Source organism: Dipodomys ordii, unplaced genomic scaffold, assembly GCF_000151885.1.
Source record: "Dipodomys ordii isolate 6190 unplaced genomic scaffold, Dord_2.0 Scaffold37, whole genome shotgun sequence".
Classification (NCBI taxonomy): Eukaryota; Metazoa; Chordata; class Mammalia; order Rodentia; family Heteromyidae; genus Dipodomys; species Dipodomys ordii.
In genome coordinates, this window is record NW_012267253.1 from 13,379,486 (window position 1) to 13,401,580 (window position 22,095).

The 22,095-nt window shown below is 38.4% G+C and overlaps 1 protein-coding gene across 1 annotated transcript in view; it reads left to right on the forward strand.

Annotated features, from left to right (window-relative positions):
* Positions 1-22,095, forward strand: part of LOC105986816 (chromosome unknown open reading frame, human C2orf73) — a 58,427-nt gene that overhangs the window by 13,424 nt on the left and 22,908 nt on the right. Inside the window, 3 exon segments of the mRNA XM_013017914.1 lie at positions 4,390-4,614; positions 11,366-11,513; positions 21,458-21,570. Coding sequence (XP_012873368.1) covers positions 4,390-4,614; positions 11,366-11,513; positions 21,458-21,570 — 486 coding nt within the window.

A 22,095-nucleotide genomic window follows, 5' to 3' on the forward strand; every position in this document is an offset into this window, starting at 1 on the left:
GAAGTGGTGCTGTGGCTCAAGTGGTAGAGCGCTAGCCTTGAACTGAAGGGCTCAGGGACAGCACCCAGGCCCAGAGTTCAGGCCCCACAACTGGACCAAAAAAAAAAAAAAATTAAACTCACTTGCTGAGCACTTGGCCGATTAACCGCATCACGGGCCTTCCGTTCCTGAAGTCATCTTGAAATCATTCCTTCTCGTGCCCCACACCTACCACAAGTCTATTACCTCTGTCTCCCACGGTGCAGCCCTGCTGCGCGCCCCACTTGGGCCCAAGCCCCAGCCTCACACTCTGCACTGCAGCCCCTGCTTCCCTTCCTGTATCATCTGCAGCTCCTCAGCAAGGCAGGGTGGTCTCTACGACATAAAGAGGTGACCCCCTCGCCATCACAGCGACAGCTCAGGCGCCCGCCCACACAAGGCCTGCACACCCGGTGCCTACCGCAGCGGCTCCCTGCTGTCATCTGCAGAGATTCCCAAACATCACCACTTGGAAATGACAAAATGACCATTTCTAAGGGACAGCCGGCTCCACCCTCGCTGCATCCGAAGCCCTGAGTGTGGGAGCAGATAATCTGTGCTCCGACTGGACTTCAGGAGACTGTGATGTATTGAAATTTCGGTGACTCTCCCAAACAAGATATGAAAGCTCGTTAAGATTTGTACGGAGTTAGGGACACCTCCTTCTAAAGCCTGTACTGTCAGAACAGTCGTTCTCAACCTGTAACGGGCCAATGAACTAGTTAGAGAGCTGGTGGAGGCAGGTTCCCAGGAACCAGCTGCATAGATTAAATGGTTAATTTGGAGCCTGTATCTTTGTGCTGCTAACAGGGTCATAATGGATGCTAGTGCTGCTAATCCAAAGACCAGTTTTTTGTTTTTGTTTTTGTCGGTCGTGGGGCTTGAACTCTGGGCCTGGGCCCTGTCCCTCAGCTCTTCAGCTCAAGGCGAGTGCTCTACCTCTTGAGCTACAGCGCCACTTCCGGTTTTCTGGTGGTTTTTTGGAGATAGGAGTCTCACGGTCTTTCCTGCCCGGGCTGGCTTTGAACCGCGATCCTCAGATCTCAGCCTCCTGAGTAGCTAGGATTACAGGCGTGAGCCACCAGCGCCCGGCCCAAAGACCAGTTTGTGTTCTAAGGAAGGGACAGTATCTAGGAAGTTTTTGCAGTCAGTACTCACTCTGCTGGAATGCCATCCCTCGGATATCCACTTAGCTCTCTCCCTCCCTTCCTTCTTTCTTTCTTTTTTCAATTGCCACCTTCACAGTGCAGCCTCTACCCTACCTAAAAATGCAGCCTACCTCCCACGTGCAGCTTGCCTTCTCCAAACTCCATTCTGTGCTTAGTGCTTGTCCTGACACAGCTGTGTATTTTACTTTTTCCCCCCCATCTTACTTCTCTCTCTAGAATGCAAGCTATATGAGGACAGGGTTGGGGTTTTTGTTGCTGTTTTTCTGTTTTGTCTCTGCTGAATCCTCCTTGCCCCTAACACCTGACAAACAATAGCAGACAATGAGTGTTGACAGAATGAGTAATTCAATGTTATTCTCACATCTTCCATACCAGCTGTCATGCTTTTAAATAAGGAAACCCAGGTTCAGATACTGAATGGGAGAATTAGGATTCTAGTCCAGGCCTAACTAATCAGTGGTTTAATCTGCATTTCCTTCTACAAAGAGACCACTGCCTTCACATTTCACATTTTCTGGATCCTATGTAGGAATTTATATCATAAATGGTCATCAAAGGATGTGAGCAAGCAAATAGCCACACTTCTTTCCTTAATTAAGAAAGACTTCAATCTAAGATGGGCAAGGTGGTTTAGGCACTTAATCCTAGCTACTCTGAGAGGCCAAGATCAAGGGATTGTCCTCCAAGGCAGCCCAGGCATAAAAGTTCTCAAAACTCCATCTTCTTCAATGGCTGGGTGAGATGGAACAGGCCCTTTATCCCAACTACTGGGGAAGCACAATTAGGAGGATCATAGCCCAGCCTGGCCTGGGCATAAAGCAAGACACTACCTCAAAAATAAGCAATGCAAAAATGGGGGGTGTGGCTTCAGTAGCACACCCATGTAGCAAGAGAGACTCTGAGTTCAATCCCAACTATGGCCAGGAAAGAATTCTAGTATAAATGTATTGGAGGGATACAACTATGAGAAACTTAGGGAAGCCAGTGGTCCACAATGATAAATTGGCCCACTGGTCATAATCTTTAAATAAATGCTAGTATCTCTGGAAAGGTCATAGAAAAGAATTGGAACTTATTTACACTTGACCCGTAATCAGTTTTTCCAAATCCTTTGCAGAGGACAATTTGCAGAAAACTCAAAGGGATTCTGAATGGCCTTTGATTGTATAGTTGAGAGTTGTGGGTACATGACAAAAACAAAGCCATAGTGGAAAGACAATTCTAAAAGACTCACCACAGATATGTGAGCAAGACACTTTCCTGAGTGTGGGGTAAATAATGATGTATGAAACAATCTTTATGTCATGCAATTTATTGACTAATAAGGGTATTTATGGTATTTATTACAAACAAGAACCGAGGTACATATATTAAGAATTGTGGCTGTCATGAAAGAATGGATAAAGCATAAAACAGAGAAGACATTGAGTGGGATGAAATATTATTTACGCATAAAATGGAATGACATTTTGTCACGTGCAGGACAATGGATGGAAGTGGAAATCATCATGTTAGTGAAATAAACCAGACTCAGACAAAGACTGCATATTTTTAAAAATATGATCTAAAGGAAAAACCCCAAGGACATGAACATAAAAGGAGGTCTGTTTAGGGGGAGGAAACAGTAGAAGAGGAGAAAAAGAAGACAAGGAGAAGAGAATATGACCAATTTTATACATTTACCAAAGAAAAAGGTCATAATAAAGCCCACTTTGAAAACTCATGAGAGAATGCATGGAGAGAATGGAATGTAGGACGAGGGAAATCTAGGAAGAGATTTTGAAGAGGGGATTTTTCAGCTTAAGTCCTATGTGATAATTAGCACCCTGTCAGAGAACCAGGAAGAGCAGCAGGCAGAGAGAAGGGTATGTGCTAATGCTCTGTAGGGAACAGAAAATGGAAAGCGAGGGCAGAGAAGCTTGAATGAGGTTGAAGAGATGCTCAGGAGCAGGTCATAGAAGAGGTGTGAGGTGTTTTCGGGAGGAAATATTTTTTTTTTGTACAGTCAAGGGTTTTCATTGAAAAATGAGTGACATAGCTGGGTCCAGTGGCTCACGCCTGCTATCCTAGCTACTCAGGAGGCTAAGATCTGAGGATCACAATTCAGAGCCAGTCCGGGCAGTCTGAGACTCTTTGTCTCCAGTAAATCACAGAAAAAGCCAGAAATGGTGCTGTGCTTCAAGTGGTAGAGTGCTAGCCTTGAACAAATAGTAGCTCAAGGATAGCACCCACTTCCAGAGTTCAAGTCCCTGGACTGGCAAAAGAAAAGGAAGGAAAGAAGGAAGGAAGGGGGGAGGGAGGGAGGGAGGGAGGGAGGAAGGAAGGAAGGAGAAAAATAGAAATAAAGAGAAGAAGAAAATGAATGACATGATGGAAGAGATGGCCTGACTTTTTAAGGCAATGTAGGGTTATGTTTGAAGGTCTGTGGGTAAGGAAAAATAGAACTCTCCATTCTATGAAGTTGGAATCTTATCGACATTCCTCCCACTTGGATTTTAAAGGTTTCTATGTAAAAAGCATTCAGAGTAGTTGATTTCATTACTATTTCATTATATTTCAAAAAGTTTTTTTGAAATAATTTCATATTTATGTAGCAGGTGTAGTTCATAAAAACACCAAAAATGGTCAGTCAGATAAGCTGAAGTGTTTTACCTGTCGTGGTTCCTTCCCCACCCCCACCCCCCACGCTTGATGGTAGAGCTTTAGCCAGTGAGCCAAAGCAACAGGTACCAAATTCGAGTCCCAATCTTAGACCTACCCACCAAAAAGAAGAAGAAGAAAAAAGAAATATTGGCGGTCATTTGATAGCTTTTATAAGTTTGCCAGGTGAATTTTTAGAGTTAAGTAGCTGTCCTTGACCAGAGCAGATGGCTAAATTTACTAGGTTAAACAGGGGAGGTCCGCTCTAGATCATAAAACTTTTAAAGAAAGCATGTTCAGATAATCATGTAATTTAGTCATATGCATAAATACTATAAACATGATTTGTGTCATTAAATCACTAGTGTTTCCCCCCCAAAAAAAGAGCCAATGTACTGCACTACTATATCAGAATGACTAATCATTATTAACACATTAACCAACCCAAATTTTAATAGTGTAAGTCTATTAATCACTATTAATAAAACCTAAATTGTCTTAATACTTGAAACATACTTAGGTCTTATTTGATTAGGACTCTGTACAATGCTTATTGGGGTAGAAAATTTACTATTTAATTGTGTTTTTCAGACAAGACAAAATAGAAGATGATGGTATAAAGTATGTAACTAAAAAAGAAGAAATCGAACAAGAAAAAACAATGCAACATTCAACATCTTGTGTCCGGAGAGGACGTGTAAATTATGCTAAATTCATTAACACAAATATGAGAACTTACAATGAACCAATTCCCTACATAGATCCAAAAGAAGGGCCCGAAGTGCAGGTTGGACAGATGTTTGTTGTATTCAAATATAGATTTAGATTTGGAAGCTTTCTTTGCAGGATAATTTGGTCACAGCTATTTTAAGGAAGGTGACGTGCTTGTCTCAAAATAGGATTGTTGATAATCCAATGGTTAAAAGCAGTAATCTGGAACTGTTCTGGCAGATAACTTTGTTATATAAACAATATGTATTTAAGGCAAGAATGCAAGTAATCATTTTCTACATTGGGTAGGATTGTAGCTACTCAGTAGTGCGTGGGGACTACTAAAGGAATCCTGTAATGTTGTTTGTGGCATATATTCCAAAAACTTCACCCTACTCAGCTATAAAATGGTAGCTATAAAATAGCTACCATTGACTTAAAGTATATAGAGTGCCAGGAATTAGCTTTGTTTTTATATAAAGTATAATTTTTGCAACGCTTTCTACAAAGTATTATTGGAACTATTTCAGAAGTGATAATACATAGCGAGGTTAATGAGTGTATCTGAGGTAATATAGTAAGCAAATACTGTCTCTGCTGTAGGACAGTTGGCTTACCTGAACTATGCCATCCTAAATACATTCCATTACCATTTTTTAAAAGTTAGGGTTGTTGAGGTATGATTTATTATATTGTTTCCCGTTGGAATTGTTACAAATTTAAACACTGGCTTAAAGCGACAGAAATTAATTCTCTTACAGTTCTGGAGTTCAGATATGTTAAACCAGTGTCACTGGCTTTTGGCTGGTCAAATCCTTCTAGAGGCACTGAGAAACAGTCTGTATTTGCCTTTCTCAGCTTCTGGGGCTGCTTACATTCCTTGGCTCATGGCACCTTCCTCTTTAGAACCAGAAGAATCTAATAATCAAATCTCTCTGATTGACTCTCCTGCCTTTTAAAGGGATCCTTGTATTCTGTTTGGGGTAATATGGGGTAATCTCTCCAGCTCAAGATCCCTCATCTTGACTGGGCACAGAGGCTCATACTTGTAATCCCAATTACTCAGGAGATAGATATGGGGGAGATGGCAGCCAAAGAAAAAAGTTAGTAAAATTCCCTCTCAACAAGCCAGGTATAAGCTTGTAATCCTAGCTACACCAGGAGAGGTAGGTAGAGGCCAACGTTGGACAAAAGAATTGCAAAACTATCACAGAAAATAACTAAACCAAAAAGAAAAGATTCTAAATCTCATCTCCAAAGCTCCTTTGCCATATAAAGGAACATATTTAGAGAAAAGCTGACCTTTTTAAAGATGCAGTCCTGTGAGCTGTGATAAAGTTCTAGTTATATAATCTTACCATGATCAAGTGATGCAACATCTCCATCACTCAAGACTCCTGTAATCTTCTGAAGCCCTCCTCTTTTTCTGCACTACGGCATAATGTTGAAGTTACTGGATGCAGTAAAAAGGGTCTTAGCACAGTGACTTTCAATGAAAACTAATCTGATTGTCTGGAAATTTCCAAGTACTGGTCTTTAGAAAAGGCTTGTCAGAGTGTAGCTTTCAGAACACTAGCCTTCACTCACATACTTGAAAAAATAAATTTCTAAAATCAAGTAAGTTCTGGAAAAGGTGTAATTTTTATGTGTCTTTCTCAGGAGTGTCACTACTACTATCGGTGTATAAAGAGTCAGAAACATCCGTGATAAACTTGGATAACTTGGCTTATCTTACTATTTTGCAGCTTTATTTAGCCATGGGAAACGCTTTCACATAACATCTATTAATCTTAGTGTTACATAGAACAAGTCCAGAGTGGTGGCACCAATTTACAGTTGCACCAACAGTCTTCGACTTTTTCCCCTCCTTGCTTGTTATTTTTTTGTTTTCTTTATCATTGCAGTTCTGACTAGAGTGAAATGGAACTTCAGTGTCTTTTTGATCTGCATTTCCTTTATGTTTAAAGATGGTGAACACTTCTTAATGTATACTTGTACTTCTTTTGAGCTATTCAATTTATTTGCTTATTAATTTAATCATTTTGGTCTTGATGGGGTTTATGTTTGGCAGCTCTCTATATAATCTGGATATTCTTTATCTGATGAATAGCTGGCAAGTTTTTTCTCCCATTCTGTAAGTTGTCTCTTCATTCTGTTAATTATTTCCTTTGTTGTACAGAAGCTTTTAAATTTGTTAATTTGTACTTATATTTCCCATTTCTTCAGAATACTTTCCCTAACAGGAGTGTCTGAAAGTTACTAAGACTTTAGGAAAACCTATTCATTATGCCCTTTACATTTGTGAGACAAAGGAGAACATTTTGGTAAAATTCTCAAAGAATTTCACTTGAACAGTAACCTGGTATCTCTGTTTAAGAAGAGCAATTGAGCTCCTAGCACCCATGGCTCACACCTATGATCTTAGCTACTCAGGAGGCTGAGATCTGAGGATCATGATTCAAAACCAGCCTGGGAACCCACCAAAAACAGAATCCCACCGATAAAAGCAAAAACACTCATGTCTCTTAAAAGTTTCACCTCTCAGTACTGTTAGAAGACAATTTAGGGCTGGGAAGGTGGCTCAGTGGTAGAGCGCTTGCCTTGAATGCATGAGGCCCTGGGCTCGATTCCTCAGCACCACATAAGCAGAACAAAAAAAAAAAGCTGGAAGTGGTGCCATGGCTCAAGTGGTAGAGCGCTAGCCTTGAGCTGAAGAGTTGAGGGACAGCGCCCAGGCCCAGAGTTCCCCACGACCGGACCCCCCCCCCAAAAAAAAAACCCAAAAAACAAAACAGAACACAATTTAATTTCTATGTCAGCTTTGGAGGGGATAAGCTCTCAAACCATAGCATTAAGCATCCCAAGGGAGTTTTACTATAAAAAAAAAAAAAAACTTTGTAAGACACATACCTTATATCATTTGTGGATCAGAGAGTTACTTTGCTAATATTTGAGTCTCTGGAAAAGAGATTCTGGGTAAGTGAATCATGAAGAAATGTTTGGAGGACTTAACTTTTTTAAAAAGAAAAAAAACAGTACTGCAATTCTTTTTTTCTTTCTTTCTTTCTTTCTTTTTGTTTCCATGCAAGTATCAGTGCTTAAATTCAGGGCCACGAGATTTTGCTTGTCTTGTTTGCTCACAGCTGGTACTCTACCATTTCAACCATGCCTCCACTCTAGCATTTTGCTAGTTAATTGGAGATAAGAGTCTCAAGGATTTTTCTGACAGGACTGTCTTCTATCCTGGGTTTTCCAGGTCTACATAAGCATTCAAGACACCATCTTGGAGTTAGAATGTGAGCCAAATGTGTGAGCCAACACATTTCTGTCCATTCTAAATTACCTAGCCTGTGGTGTTCCGATATGGCTACCAAAACAGACTAAGTAAGACACCTACTTAGAACCTGTGATTCTTTGCTTTTGCAACAATATAGTTAAGTTTCTGCTTATCTGCTTTAGCATTCCATAAGAGACTTGATGTAGGGCTGGGATATAGCTCAGTGGCAAAGCGCTTGCCTAGCAAGCGCAACGTCCTGGGTTCGATCCCCAGTACCAAAAAAGAAAAGACAAAAAAAAATACAGTTAAAAAAAATCCAAACCAAAAAAAGAGACTTGATGTAACATAGTGTTTAGGGGTATGTGTGCATAGGTGACGGGTCAAATTGTGGTCATGTGGTTGTGTTTTGGCCTGCTAGAGACATAGTTTAGGGGAAGTTTAATCTCCTGGGAGTCTCCTCCTCTGGAAAGTGGGGGGTACCTACCACATAGAACTGCAGAGAGAGAAAGATAAGGCTATGAATTCTAGACCTTGTACATAATAAGCACAATGGTAATTATGGAGTGGAGAGCTGGAAGAGGCAGCCACTCTGACTCAAACAGTGAGTCCTGATTATTTTTAGCCACATAGTGAGAAGACACCATCTGCTTAGGTAATCTGTCCTAGAATTTTCATTGGATCTATATCAAGTAGTCTTAATTTGTAAAATTTATCTTTTTAGCCCATTCTGAACATCTGGGTATTAGCCAGCTTCTCCAGAATTTCCTGGATCCTAAATTTCTGGAGTACTGCCAGAAATCACCTATTTGCAATTGCCTGTCATTCCATTAGTCCTGGTAACAAGTTGTCATTAGCCCAAAAACCTAGCATGAAAGTGACAGAGTGATATCTAATTCTTTTGTCTGTTATTCAGGTCTTTGCTCTTTTCTCTCTGGTACATGCTTATCTTATCAGATAATTTCCCTTAACAAACAACCTCACGTTGAGTAGTCTAAGTTTCAGCCTTGAACATTGTAATCCTTTCCAGATTGTTAATGTTTGATTTTTTTTTATTCTAAGCTTTCTCCCAGAAAAAAAAACTTTTTTGAATTTGATACTGTACACTTTTTCAGAAGCTTAACTCATTTGAGAGCTGACTTCCTATGCAGCCACGTGGGATTCTCTTTTATTTTTAGTTTTACTTTTTGTTGTGCTAGGGATTGAACCCTGGGCCTCACACAAGTTAAGTGCTCTACTCTACCACGTGTGCTAACCATTTACTCTTGTTTTTTGTTTTGGAGAAAGTTGTTGTTACCTTTTATTGGTCTCACAATCCTTCCTTTGCCCCTTGAACAGCTGGGATTACAGGAATGCACTACCATGCCCAACTCATATAGGGTTCTTTAGATGCCTCTTCTTTTTTATATTAACTTAACCTTGATTATAGTGAAAGAATTTTATTACTGGAATCGAATATTCTCCTTGAATTGTATTTTAAAATTTTGGTTCCTAGTTTGTTTTTGTGCCAGTCCTGAGTCTTGAACTCTGGACCTAGGCTCTGCTCTTGAGCTTTTTCCCTCAAGGCTAGCCCCTTATCACTTGAGTCTCAGCTCCAGATAGTAATAGGAGATAAGAGTCTCTCGGACTTTCCTAAATCAGTCTGGCTTTGAACTGTGATCCTCAGATCTCTAACTCCTGAGTAGCTAGGATTATAGGCTTGAGCCACTGGTGCGGCTTTATTTTCTTATAACCCAGTGTAGGCACTGGCATTCCTTAAGGTTATTACCTCATCACATCCGGGAACTTCCCGGAGTGCCAGTTGCCTTCCCTCAGGTTTTCTTTTTCCTGATCAAGCAGATTTCAATTTTGATTCGAATTAAGTCAAGTAACAACTGCTTTCTCAGCTTCTAAGAGATGAAATGGTCCATGTGCCACCGAGGAATTCATCAGGCCTCCTCCTCCTGCATGCCTAGCTCTGAACATCCACAATTCAGTCACATCGAGCTGTAGAACAAAATATTGTTGAACTGAGTTATTAGTGAATTATAAATCAATGTGATTCTCAAGCAGCATTTTATTATAGTTACATTTATGAAACAAAATATTGCTTTCAATGAAAGAGAAGAAAAAGCAATAGAATAGAATAGAAAAACAGCCAAATATTGTGTCATATATAAAGTAAGATGATACTTGGGAAAATTTGGTTTCAGTTTTCACGTTCTTTTTATTTTTTTAATTATTATTATGAAAATACCATACAGAGGAGTTACAATTACATGGGCAAGATAATGGTTTCAGTTTTATGTATGAGTAACCTCATATACTCTTGTATAAATGTATTTCATGATATAAATCATCTACTAAAAACTTTTTTTTGCCTTTCCTGGGGCTTGAACTCAGGGCCTAGATGCTGTCCTGAAGCCTCTTTATGCTCAAGGCTAGTGCTCTACCACCTGAGCCATAGCTTTTTTGAATAGTTTATTGGAGATAAGAGTCTCATAAGGACTTTTCTGCCCAGGCTGGCTTTTAACCGTAATCCTCAGATCTCAGCTTCCTGAGTAGCTAGGATTATAGGTGTAGAGCAAAAGAGCTTAGAGACAGTGCCCAGGTCCTGAGTTCAAACCCTATGACCAACAAAAACAAAACCGTTTATAACCAACATTTTAGATGATTATACGTTCTCATAAAATATATTGAGCATATTTTTAGATTAAATCATGTTTTATTATTTATATAATAAAATTAGAGTACAAAATGTAATAATATTTTTTAAATAATATTTTTTAAATTTTATTTTATTGTAAAGATGCTGTACAGAGGAGTTACAGTTACATGAATAAGGCAATGAGTACTTGTCCATCATTGTTCCCCTTCCCTTGTTCTTCTCCCACTATCCCTCCCCTCTCCATAACTTATTTATTTTGATCATGTTATATGTTGATAGTAGATAGCTAAATAAGAATTTAGGAGTTGTATTTCAGCTAAAAACTCTATAGGTGGATTTGTTTTTAGATGCCTCTTAAGAAATATAGTCTTTGGGCTGGAAGTATGCTTCAAGTGATAGAGTGCTTCTCTAGCATGTGCAGGAGTCCTAAGTCCAATCCCCAATATGATCAAAAAAAAGTTAAAAAAGAAATACAACCTGGGAGCTGGTGTCTCATGCCTGTAATCTTAGCTACTTAGGAGGCTGAGATCTGAGAATCTCAGTTTGTATCCAAATTGGCAGACAACTTCTCAAGACTTGTCTCCAATTAACCAGGAAACTGCTGGAAATAAAGGTATGACTTAAGTGATAGTGAGTCAGCCATGAGTGAACAGAGCAAGAGCTTGAGGTCCTGAGTTCAAGCTCTAGTAGTGGTGCACACACATCACACACACACACACACACACACACACACACACACACACGCACACAATTGCAATCTTTGTGAAAAGATACTTATTCCTAGATTTAAGAACTCTATTTGAGTACTGGGCTATCTAATAAGTTAAATTATTGAACATTCACAGAAAACACATGAAAATTTCCAACAGTATTCAATTTTGCTTCCAATTGTTTTTCTCTATAAAGAGTCACTGGTGGCCATCTGAGTCACAGGAGTGTCGACGACCACCTTTTGACAGTCAGAGTACCCAGAGGAGTGACTTCCAAAAACCAACAGGTCAACTGTCTTATCCAGTCAAATTCAGCAGGCTGCAAAAGCCTTCTTGTGGAATAGGTAAGGTTAGCAGTGGTAAAACCTCTTTTGATATCTCAGTTTACTACTGTTAAGATAGACTTCTTTACAGGAGTAGGAAGACACACTAGTTCAAGTTCCTATGACTCTACCAGGTTATCTTCTAGTAGACAGCCTATTTCCATACAACTCTAATATAATGTATTGAAAAATTGCACTGATCATGAATACCAACTTCAAGATCAGAAATTTGGTAGCATTCTGCTCATTGTTGTTGCCACCAGTTTTTAAAACATTAAAACTATTAAAATAGCAGGTAATACTAAATGACACTATCTTACAAAGTGAACTCTGAGAAATATTTTGTATATATTTGTAGCTATTGCTCAAGACAGAAAATAGTGGTCAATAAATTTTGGAAAAAAAAAGAATTTAATTTTTCTAAGTTTAGCTTATATAAGTTTAAGTTAGCATATAGACCATTTTTGGGAGGGCTGGTCCTGGGCCTTGAACTCAGGGCTTGCGTTCTTTCTCTGAGCCTCTCTTGCTCAAGGCCAGCTCTCTACCACTTGAGCCACAGAGCCACAGAGGAATCAAACCCAGGGCTTTGTTCATGCTAGGCAAGCACTCTACCACTGTAAGCCACATTCCCAGCCCCACATGTAGAAGTTTGAGCACCTGTATTGTAACAAGTACAAGCATGATAACCAAGGAGAAAAAGAACACTGGGTTTTTTCCTCCTTTTTCAACATTTGGAACATCCCACATGGCCTAGTCATGTGAGCATATACTGTTACATCAGCTATTCACTAAAACACTTTCACACCTAAAGTTATTTTACTTGACAATGTCATTTTAAGAAAGTCACTTTTAATGAAAGTCATATCTGTCTCTTAGCCAACATCCTCTAGATACTTCTGAGAGTACTCCTCTGAGAGAGGATTTACCAAGTCTTAAACAAGTACAGGCCTGGGTAAAACAAGCACATTTATTCACTATCAGTATAAGTTCATAAGCTAAACTTCAAATAAACAGTTCAATAGTCAAAGAGGATGACTTTCAGACCTCTTAATGATAGCTTTAAATGACTCCACAATCTAGTCAGTCCAGTTAAGTATGTATGGGGCAACAGGACTGAAGGTCAGAATGGTAGAAAATAGTCATATTCAGCATCATTTCCACTTCATCAGAAGTAGTTAATGAAGAGGGCTATTAATCTGTAACAATGGGCTGTCCTTTAGATGGATAAAAAAAAACTTATGGTTTTAATTCAGGAGAGTAAACTGAGCAGAAATGTATACATTCGCTTGTCTCCCAAGACACTTTAAAAAGCAGGACAAAAGTAATAAACTGATCAAGGTGAAGGGAATTGAAGGAAGGGCTTTATGGAATGTGAGAAAGGATAGAAGCCTATTAATGGCTAAAAAGAGTTCAAAGAGTCCATCCCTAGAAAGAAATGCAGGAAAGAAACCCAGTTGGATTGACATTTTGGGTAGGCTCAGTCAGCCAGCACAGGAAGAGACCAGGAAAAAAAAAAAAAAAGAACAGAACTCAGAAGGTTCCTCCAAATCTGTCTCCAAAGCATTTTCAGTCATGGTCTACCTGCCCCATTTTAACATTTTAGGACTACTAGGACACAGTATTTTAGTCACTATCACACCAGGTATTAATTTGGAAAATCACAGTCCCTGTTCTGTTCCTAATAATTAACAGACCACAAAAGATTAGAATTATACAAAAAAAACCTCAGGCATAATAAGAATTTGGACAAATGTAAGGAAATATCAAGAGCATAAAACAATGAAAACCTAGAGGATACAGAGAAGAAAAGAAAAGTGGAGATTCAGCTTTATGATCAACACGTAACTTTTTTTTTTTTGTCAGTCTTGGGGCCTGAACACTCAGCCTGGGTGCTGTCCTTCAGCTCTTCAGCTCAAGGCTAGCACCCTACCACTTAAACCACAGCACCACTTCCTGCTTTTTCTGCTTATGTGGTGTTGAGGAATCGAACCCAGGGCCTCATGCATGCAAGGCAAGCACTCTACCACTGACCCACCTTCTCAGCCCCCAACATCTAACATTTATTAAGCACATACAGTTTACCAGCCAGTACAAATAGAACTCACTCAATTCTCACACAAATCCTTTGTAATGTGGTAGTGTAATAATACTATTACTATTCCCACTTTTTAGGTAAGAAAACAAAATTTTACTTCTATTCTCTGAGGGTTTTTTCTTTTTGGTCAAGTCTAAGAATTAAATCCACACAAAGATCGGTGACAGAAGCATATAGATTTATTTAAAGTAAGTTATAATCTAGCACAAGAATATAAGGAAATGACCCAAAGAATGAAGCCCATATACCTAATTGAATGGAGTGGTAGATTGAGAAGTAGAGGAAAGGCAAGGGACTTGAGCTCAGATCATTAGCTGGGTGGTTAATGAGCAATTGGAGAAGGGTTAGTTTAACAAGTTTGTATACATTCTCTCACCATTTCCTATGCTTGGTGATGAGAGAGAGAGAACTTTCCTGCTGGTAAGGAGAAGACATCTTTCACATAGGGATTTCATGTCCTGTATTTAAGAGGATAAAAAAGGAGCTCAGAATGTTTTTCTTGTCTTCACTGTGCTGTTATTAACTCAGCTATTAACTCAATATATCGATATATGAGAGTAGCATTTTGGGAGTGCATGTACTGAAACTTCAAAAGAAAGCACTGAGTTTAAACAACTTGCTTAAGGTTACACAGTAGATAGAATGGTTAGTATCTGAACTCAGATAGCTTAACTCTAGTATTTGAACGCTATACAGCCTCTCAGAGAAGAGGAAAGTCCCCCAGAATAAAAGACACTGGGAAGAGTTATAAAGTGCTCCTAAGCTGGAAGGAAAAGAGATGGACACTTACATATATATCAGTATGAGATGTGAAGGCACAATCATGAAAAGATTCTAAGATTTTCCATAAAGAGAAATAGAAATCGCACAATCTAAGGAATAGCATTAGGTATGAAATCAAGCAACTCTTTTACAAGGCTATATTGAGTTAATATGTTCAAAGTTCATAGGGGAAATAATTTCTAACCTACAGAAGAGGATTTATTTTCTACTAGAACCACTTCTTTTTTTCTGTGACAGGACAAGGGTTTGAACCCAGAGCCTTATACTCTCCAGGCAAGTGCTCTAACACTTGAGCCAAGCCCTAAGCCCAAGAAGCACTTTTTTTCAAGTGGCCCTGGCAATCCACCAAGAGGAAATGAAGCCCTGGCACATCATTTTGCCCTTAAGTGAACAAAATTCATATAATTATATACTGTGGAATTCTCTTAGTGGTTTCACCTGAAGGCTAGACACCATAGAAAATTTAAGTATGGTTACTGACATTGTTGGTATAGATGTCAATTAGTCTAGCCACTGTGAGAATCAGTTTCAAGTGTCCCAAAATTAAAAAAAAACAAACATCAACTGAAAATAGAACTAGCATATGATCCTGCTAGACCACTCTGGGTATAACCTGAAAGCAATCAGCATATAATAAAAAATCATACAGTCAGTATAGGTACCCATCATCCACAGATTAATGCATAAAGAAAATATGGTATATATACCCAATGGAGTATTAGTAGACCACAAAGAAAAACAAACCTATCATTTGTAGGAAAATGGATAGAACTGGAGATAATCATTTTAAGCAAATTACACCAGGCTCAAAATGACAAATAACCTCATGTTTTCTTCCATGCAGAACCTAGATTGAAAAAGAAGAACACAAAAGTACAGTGGGAACTATGGAGAGGGATCACTAAGAGGAGGGAGGAGATAAAAGGGTTGGGGTATATATGATCAATGTACATAGTATATAAGTATGAAAATATCATAGTGAACCCCATTATTTCGTACAATAATAACAATCCAGGTCCTGGTTGATCACAACTGTAGTCCTAGCTATTCAGGAGCCTGAGAACCATCTTGAGCAAGAAAGTCAGTGAGACTCTTATCTCCAATTAACCAGCAAAAAGAAGTGGAGGGTGCTGGTGGCTTACACCTGTAATCCTAGTTACTCAGGAGTCTGAGATCTGAGCATCACAGTTTCAAGGCAGACCAGGCAGACAAATCCAAGAGACTAATTAACCATCAATAAGCCAGAAGTAGAGCTATGGCTCAAGTGGTAGAGTGCCAGCCTTGATTGAAAAAGCTAAGGGAGAACCCGATGCCCCAAGTTCAAGCCCCATTACCAGCACATGAGCACACATGTGCTCACACACACACACACACACACACACACACACGCACGCATGCACACACGCACACACACAGTGGAGGAATGCCTCAAGTGGTAGAGCACCAACCAGCTGTAAGTGAAAAGGCTAAGGGAGAGCATGTCGGACTGTGTTCCAGCCCCAGTACAGGCACAAAGAAAAGACAGAAGAACATAAGATGTGTGTTAACAACCTTATTAAGAAAAGTAACTATATAGCGGATGGAAGATGGCAAAGAAAAGAGGAGAAGGGATGCTGATACCCTTAGTTAACATGAATAATCAAGGGATACTATTCAGTGTGCACAAAACAAAGAATAAATGTTTATGAAAGTCAGAAGAACCAGTTAAAAACACATATCTCTAACCCTATCCTTTGCATTGAGATTCAAGCTCACATAAACAACCACCTACTAAACATCTCTTCTTGAATAAATGATCACCTTTTCAGATTCCCCATGGTGACAAGGGTTCACTTCCCCCTCAAACCTAGGCCACACAGGGATTCCTTCATCTCAAGGGGGATCATTTCCATTCCCCAGGTACTCAGATTTGATCATCTAGAGGTCATTCTAAAACTCTCCCTTTCCCTATTCTTGGATATTACATCCACCAGCATGACATCTCTTTCTCCATCTTTATTGTAATTCGTTAAGCTACTACTCCCTGCTGTCTTCTTCCTCCTCTTCCTCCTCCATGATGCATTTCCATTGCATCATCAGAAGGACTTTTTTAAATATTTTGGGGGAGTCAGGTTCTCCTTTTGTTGTATGGGCTGGCCTCAAACTTACTGTACTCTTCCCTTAGCCTCCCAAATAGCTTCAATTACATGTACGTGCCACTGTGCCCAGCCTACAAGCATGCTTTTAAAACACCGTGATATCCCTTTCCTCCTTTTGGTATTCCAATTATTTCTCATTGTGCATAGAATAAATCTCAAATCTCCCATCAAAACCTACACAGTCCTGTTTAGTCTGCTATGTCTATCTACTATATCTTGTATTGCTCACAATATAGGGGTTCAGACATGGCCATACAACCCAGACTAAAGAGGTAGAAAAGCTTTCTGAAGGTCAGGCTTGTTTCCAAACAAATTTATGTCTGCATACTTGTTATTGAATTTATATAACTTAATTACATATTCTTGCAAATTAAAGTTAATTACTTTGTAAAGACTCGTTAAAAGGCTAGTCACTAAGTAGAAAACACTCCTTTGGAATGGGCAAATAATTATGAGAGAGGAGGTGGAATGATTTTTTTTTAATCTTGAAGGATTCTGTGTTCATTTTGTTTCAAATGTCTTTTTACATTTCATTCTGGGTTAAAGAAACAAGACATGGAAAGGATGCATTAGAGGCGTGGTTTTTACAAGACAGTGGAATCTGATCTGTGGACACGTGCAAAAAGGTTGGGCTGAAAACCTAGTAAATGAGTTGGTTAAAATGAAGAATCTAAATATGGTGCATGAGTTTTGCTTTAACTTTTTGACTAATCATGCAGTCCTTCCCACATAAGGAGCAGGCCCTGATCTACACGAAGGGGTCTGGAAGACAAGACTAGACTTGGTTTTCAGTTGATCAGGAAGGTCTAGCAATTTAATAAGGGATTTCTCTGGTATCGGGGGAAATCTATGTGTCTGTTGAACTAGTCAGTTTTGGTAGAGAGAAATCCTCTAAATTCCTGCCTGGGGTGAAAACAGATAATCAGAGTCTCTTAAGGAAGAGGTGCTAGAGAGTTCATCCCAGTAATCCTCTGCCACCACCGTTGCTGGTGGTCCCACCTCCAGGTGTCCAATGTCTCTGATCCCTGGGGGTTGCTGGAATGCTATAGGACAAATTGGCTTGATTTTCCCTCATTCTCACCCCATAAACCCTTACTTCCAGTTTCCTGAGGTCTACTCAAATCCACGGTCACTTATCTATCTAGCTTCCAGCCTCCAAGTTTGTTAGTATCTTTGCTTTCATGTAGGCTTTTCTCTCTCTCTCTCTCCTAGTCCTTCCTAGTTTCTTTACTATTGTTGTACTAGACCTTTGGGAAGTATGATGGTAAATACACATGCTTAATTGGAAATCAAAATGACTCTATCACCTTCACCACTCTCCTTGGAATTTAGTGTTGATTCAACACTCAGAATTTTTGGATTCTGGGTCCATGACTTAACTTTCAGTTTATGAAATGAAACTACTAATAATTACACTGAAAGATTATCATGAGAACCAAATGAAAGCACACATGCATATCACAGTGTTTAGCTCGTAGTAGACAATAAATGGTAACTATTCTTATTAATATTACAACATGCTAAGTGTTGAGCTGAATTTAGATTTAGACACTTGGCATGCTCACTCAGATTTTCTGTGTCTGTCTCTCTGTCTCTGTGTGTGTATGTTTGTCTCTCTGTATCTTTCTTTGTCTCTGTCTCATCTTCTCTGGTAGTTTTCTTCCCTTTTATTAGTCTTTCTCTTACTGTTTATTATTATATTCTAAGGCCTAGGATATAACAATAAATGCCCAAACTCAATAAATATTTTTGAATGTATTGGATAACGGAATGGAAATTACATATTACTCAACCAGTCATTTAAAGTCAGAATGTAATTTCAACCAGCATACAAAAAAAGCCCAAAGACCTGCAATGAATTCTTATTTTAGATAGTGCTTAGAGACATTGAACTGATTGTTAATGTAACATTTTAATGTAACATTTTATTTGTCAGATTTTTACATATGCTTATAAACAGAAAAAATATGCATGTCAACATGTGCTAATCCCAATTAAGAGTCTCCTCATAATCATTCTGCCCCATCATCCCACTACATTACGCCCAGCCATTGGCATTTCAGCAATGTTATCTTGTACTGACAATGAAAGTACCTTTTGTGTCTTCTTGCCACACACTTTCTGGGCTGCCCTCCAGGAGGTTAGCAAATGGCTCTATTCACCATAGCAGAGTTCCTACAAGAAGTCTTCACACTTGGTTTTATAGAATAAAACTTTATAAGCTGGAAAAGCTGATGTAATTGATGAATGGTGGTATTTCATCTTCAAATAAAACTGGCTGCTGATCAACTTCTTGATATTTTAGCATTCTTTTGAATTGCAAATTGAGATATAGTGGTAAGATTCGTTTTCTAAAATAGTTTTAAACTTATGTTGCTTCTTTTGTATTGAAGTATGTAATGTAACAAGGATTTCTTGCTATTATTACATTTCTCTCTTTTGCTGTGTTCTGAAGACCTGTAGTATTTTTATTTTGATGGTTTTTAATGTAAGATCAAACTAAATACTATTGCAAAGAGTAGAATTTCTATAGAACAAATAATACTGGTGAATTTTTTTCAGCCACAACCAGAAAATTAAGAAAATTCTCAAAGTGAATCTGCTGGATTTCACCAATACAAGGAACAAATTGTGTGTTTGAATCCTGGCTTTGTTGAGAAAATGTAGATGGCTAGATACAAACTCATTTAGCAAATTATTTTAATTAGATCAAATTTCTAAGAAACACATAGATTAGAAATATTCTACATGGAATTTGCCTTATTTTGTAGATCTTAATTAATAATGCTTCTCTAATTAGTTAGAACAATTTGAATTTTTAAGTAATTACCAAGAACATGATTGTCACCTTTGGTGTTTTCATACCTAGTTATTTACTATTGAGAGAGGACTTGTTTTGTTTATTGGCAGTATCAGGGTCTAAACTGAAAGCCTCAAATTTGCTAGGCAGACACTCCACTGTTTTAGCCACATCTAGCTCTTTTTGCTCTGTTTATTTGGAGAAGGGGAGGCCTCTCCTCCATGTAGTCCCACGTGGTAGCTGGATTTCCCCTTTGGCAGCCCAGGACTCTTTAGAATGCAAAAGAGCTAAAGATGTAAGTCTTTTTTAAAAGTTTATGCTTGGAAAGTCAATGGGGAGGATAAGGGAGGGAAAAAGGATTGAGTGAGCCTCATGAGACATTGTATGCAGATTGGGACTGTGAAAATGAAATCCCTTTGTACAACTAATTGATGCTAATAAAATATAAGGGGAAAAATAAATTTCACAATTGACAAATTAACTACTTAAAAAGAAAACATGTTTGATTTTACTAAATATTAAAGAAATGCCAGCTATCACCACCATGAGATTACTAAACAATATCAGAAAGTTTAAAAACAAAAACAAAACTATTGCTAACACCAAATGCTGGTGAAGATACTAGTTAACTATTAATGGGAACATAAGATGCAGTCATAGTAGAAAGTAGCCTGCCAGTCTTTTATAAAAGGGGGGCTGGGAAGGTGGCTCAGTGGTAGAGTGTGTGCCTCATATGAGGTCCTGGGTTCGATTCCTCGGCACCACATAAGCAGAAAAAGCTAGAAGTAGTAGCACTGTGGCTCAAGCCTTGAGCTGAATTGTTCCGGGACAGTGCCCAGGCCCAGAGTTCAAGTCACATGACCGACCAAAAATAAATAAGTAAATAAAACTAACCATGCATTTACCATGTATATAGCAACTATACTCTTTTTTTTTGGTCCGGTCGTGTAACTTGAACTCTGGGCTTGGGCGCTGTCCCTCAGCTCTTCAGCTCAAGGCTAGCGCTCTACCACTTGAGCCACAGTGCCACTTCCGGCTTTTTTTTTTTGCTTATGTGGTGCTGAGGAATCAAACCCAGGGCCTCATGCATGCAAGGCAAGCGCTGTACCACTGAGCCACCTTCCCAGCCTGCAACTATACTCTTATACATTTATACCCTCAAAGTAAAACAGAAGGTTAATCACAAGACCATTTCTGCCCCCTATGAGAAATTCTTACTATGAAGCCCAGGTTTGCCTTGAACTTTGGATGCCCCTCCCTTCAGCCTCCTAACTGCTAACATAGCAGGAGTAAACCACCAGGCTCAGGTATCCCATTTTTATTGATAGTGTTAGTTTGAGTTTATATAGATATACTTTTTCTATATTTTGTCTTTTTAGGAAACGAAAACTTTTCTATTTTCCTTCATTTATAAGTACTCTCGACTATTTCTAGTCCTATTTATTTGAATTTTTTTCTCAAAAAACAGTAGATTTGTTTTATGGGGAAATCCTTTTACAAACTTGGCTTTATACTTAGAGCTTGGTTGGATATTAAAATTCTAGGCTTAGAGTTCATTTTTTAAAAATATTTAAAATATTATTATTTATTTATCTTGTACCTGATGATGTTTTAGGGGATATTTGACTATCTTTTCTTTCTCCTTTATATATAACCTATTCTTCTCTTTGAAAGTATTCATAATTTCTCCTTAGTTTCAAATCATCTTCAACCATTTCACTAAGTCTTCATATTAATGCACTAGAACCTTGGGGCAGTGGGGGGGTGTCTCACACTTTGGGGTAGGTTCTCACATGCATGTTTCCTTCTCCCTTGTATGTTTTCCCCAGTATGGAAAGAGTTTGCTAAGTTTGACAATTGACCTGGACAATAGGTTATTTTACTCTTTTTTTCCCCAAGGAGAAAGAATGGTAAATCCTCTGTATTTATTATGTAGATATGAGTAAGTAACCTTGATCTAAAGAATTTCCATTTGTTGGGCTGCAGATGTACCTTAGTGGTTAACTATTTGCCTAATAGGTGTATTCAAGGCCTGTTTAGTACAGGAAAGTTTGTCATTTTGTGGGTAGTGTTTATAAAGTGATTCCATTTTCACTGACAAATCTAACTATTGTCCTCATTTGACAAAAATCTATTTTGTTGTCCTTAGTTCCACTTGTCTGTGAGGATTTAAGAGAACTTCAAAACAATTTTAGAGAACGCATCTCTTTTATACACCAATACGATTCCAGGAGAACTCCCAATGAGCCCAACAGGGGCAAGGTAAGATATTATTTAGAAGACATGATGTAATACTTTAGAATAGACTAGATTATTGATAGAACTTTAAACCTTTTCAACTCACAATCCTTCTTCAAAGTTTATTTAAATGAATGAAAATAGTTGCTAAGTATGTAAGACAGAATCTCTGCCATATACCATAGTAAAAACCAAGGGATGCTGTCATAATTTGGAATCACATTTTGGGAATTTGGCTTACTTCAATTATTGAAATCAAAAGCAGTTTCATGAACTTTTTGATATTCTCAGTAGATGTATATATATATATATATATATATATATATATATATATATATACATATACATATAAAGGGCATGGAAGGTATGTAAGGTTTAAGGCCAAATAGATATCTGATCATTGATTGTTGGGATTTTCTTGCTTTTGTATTTCATTTTAACTAAAATTGGAACTAAAATTTAGGATACAATCATAAATGTCTAAAACTATGAATTGTAGTTTTTTATTATGTCCATAGCAATCTATGCAGCCAGAAATAAAATTTGATC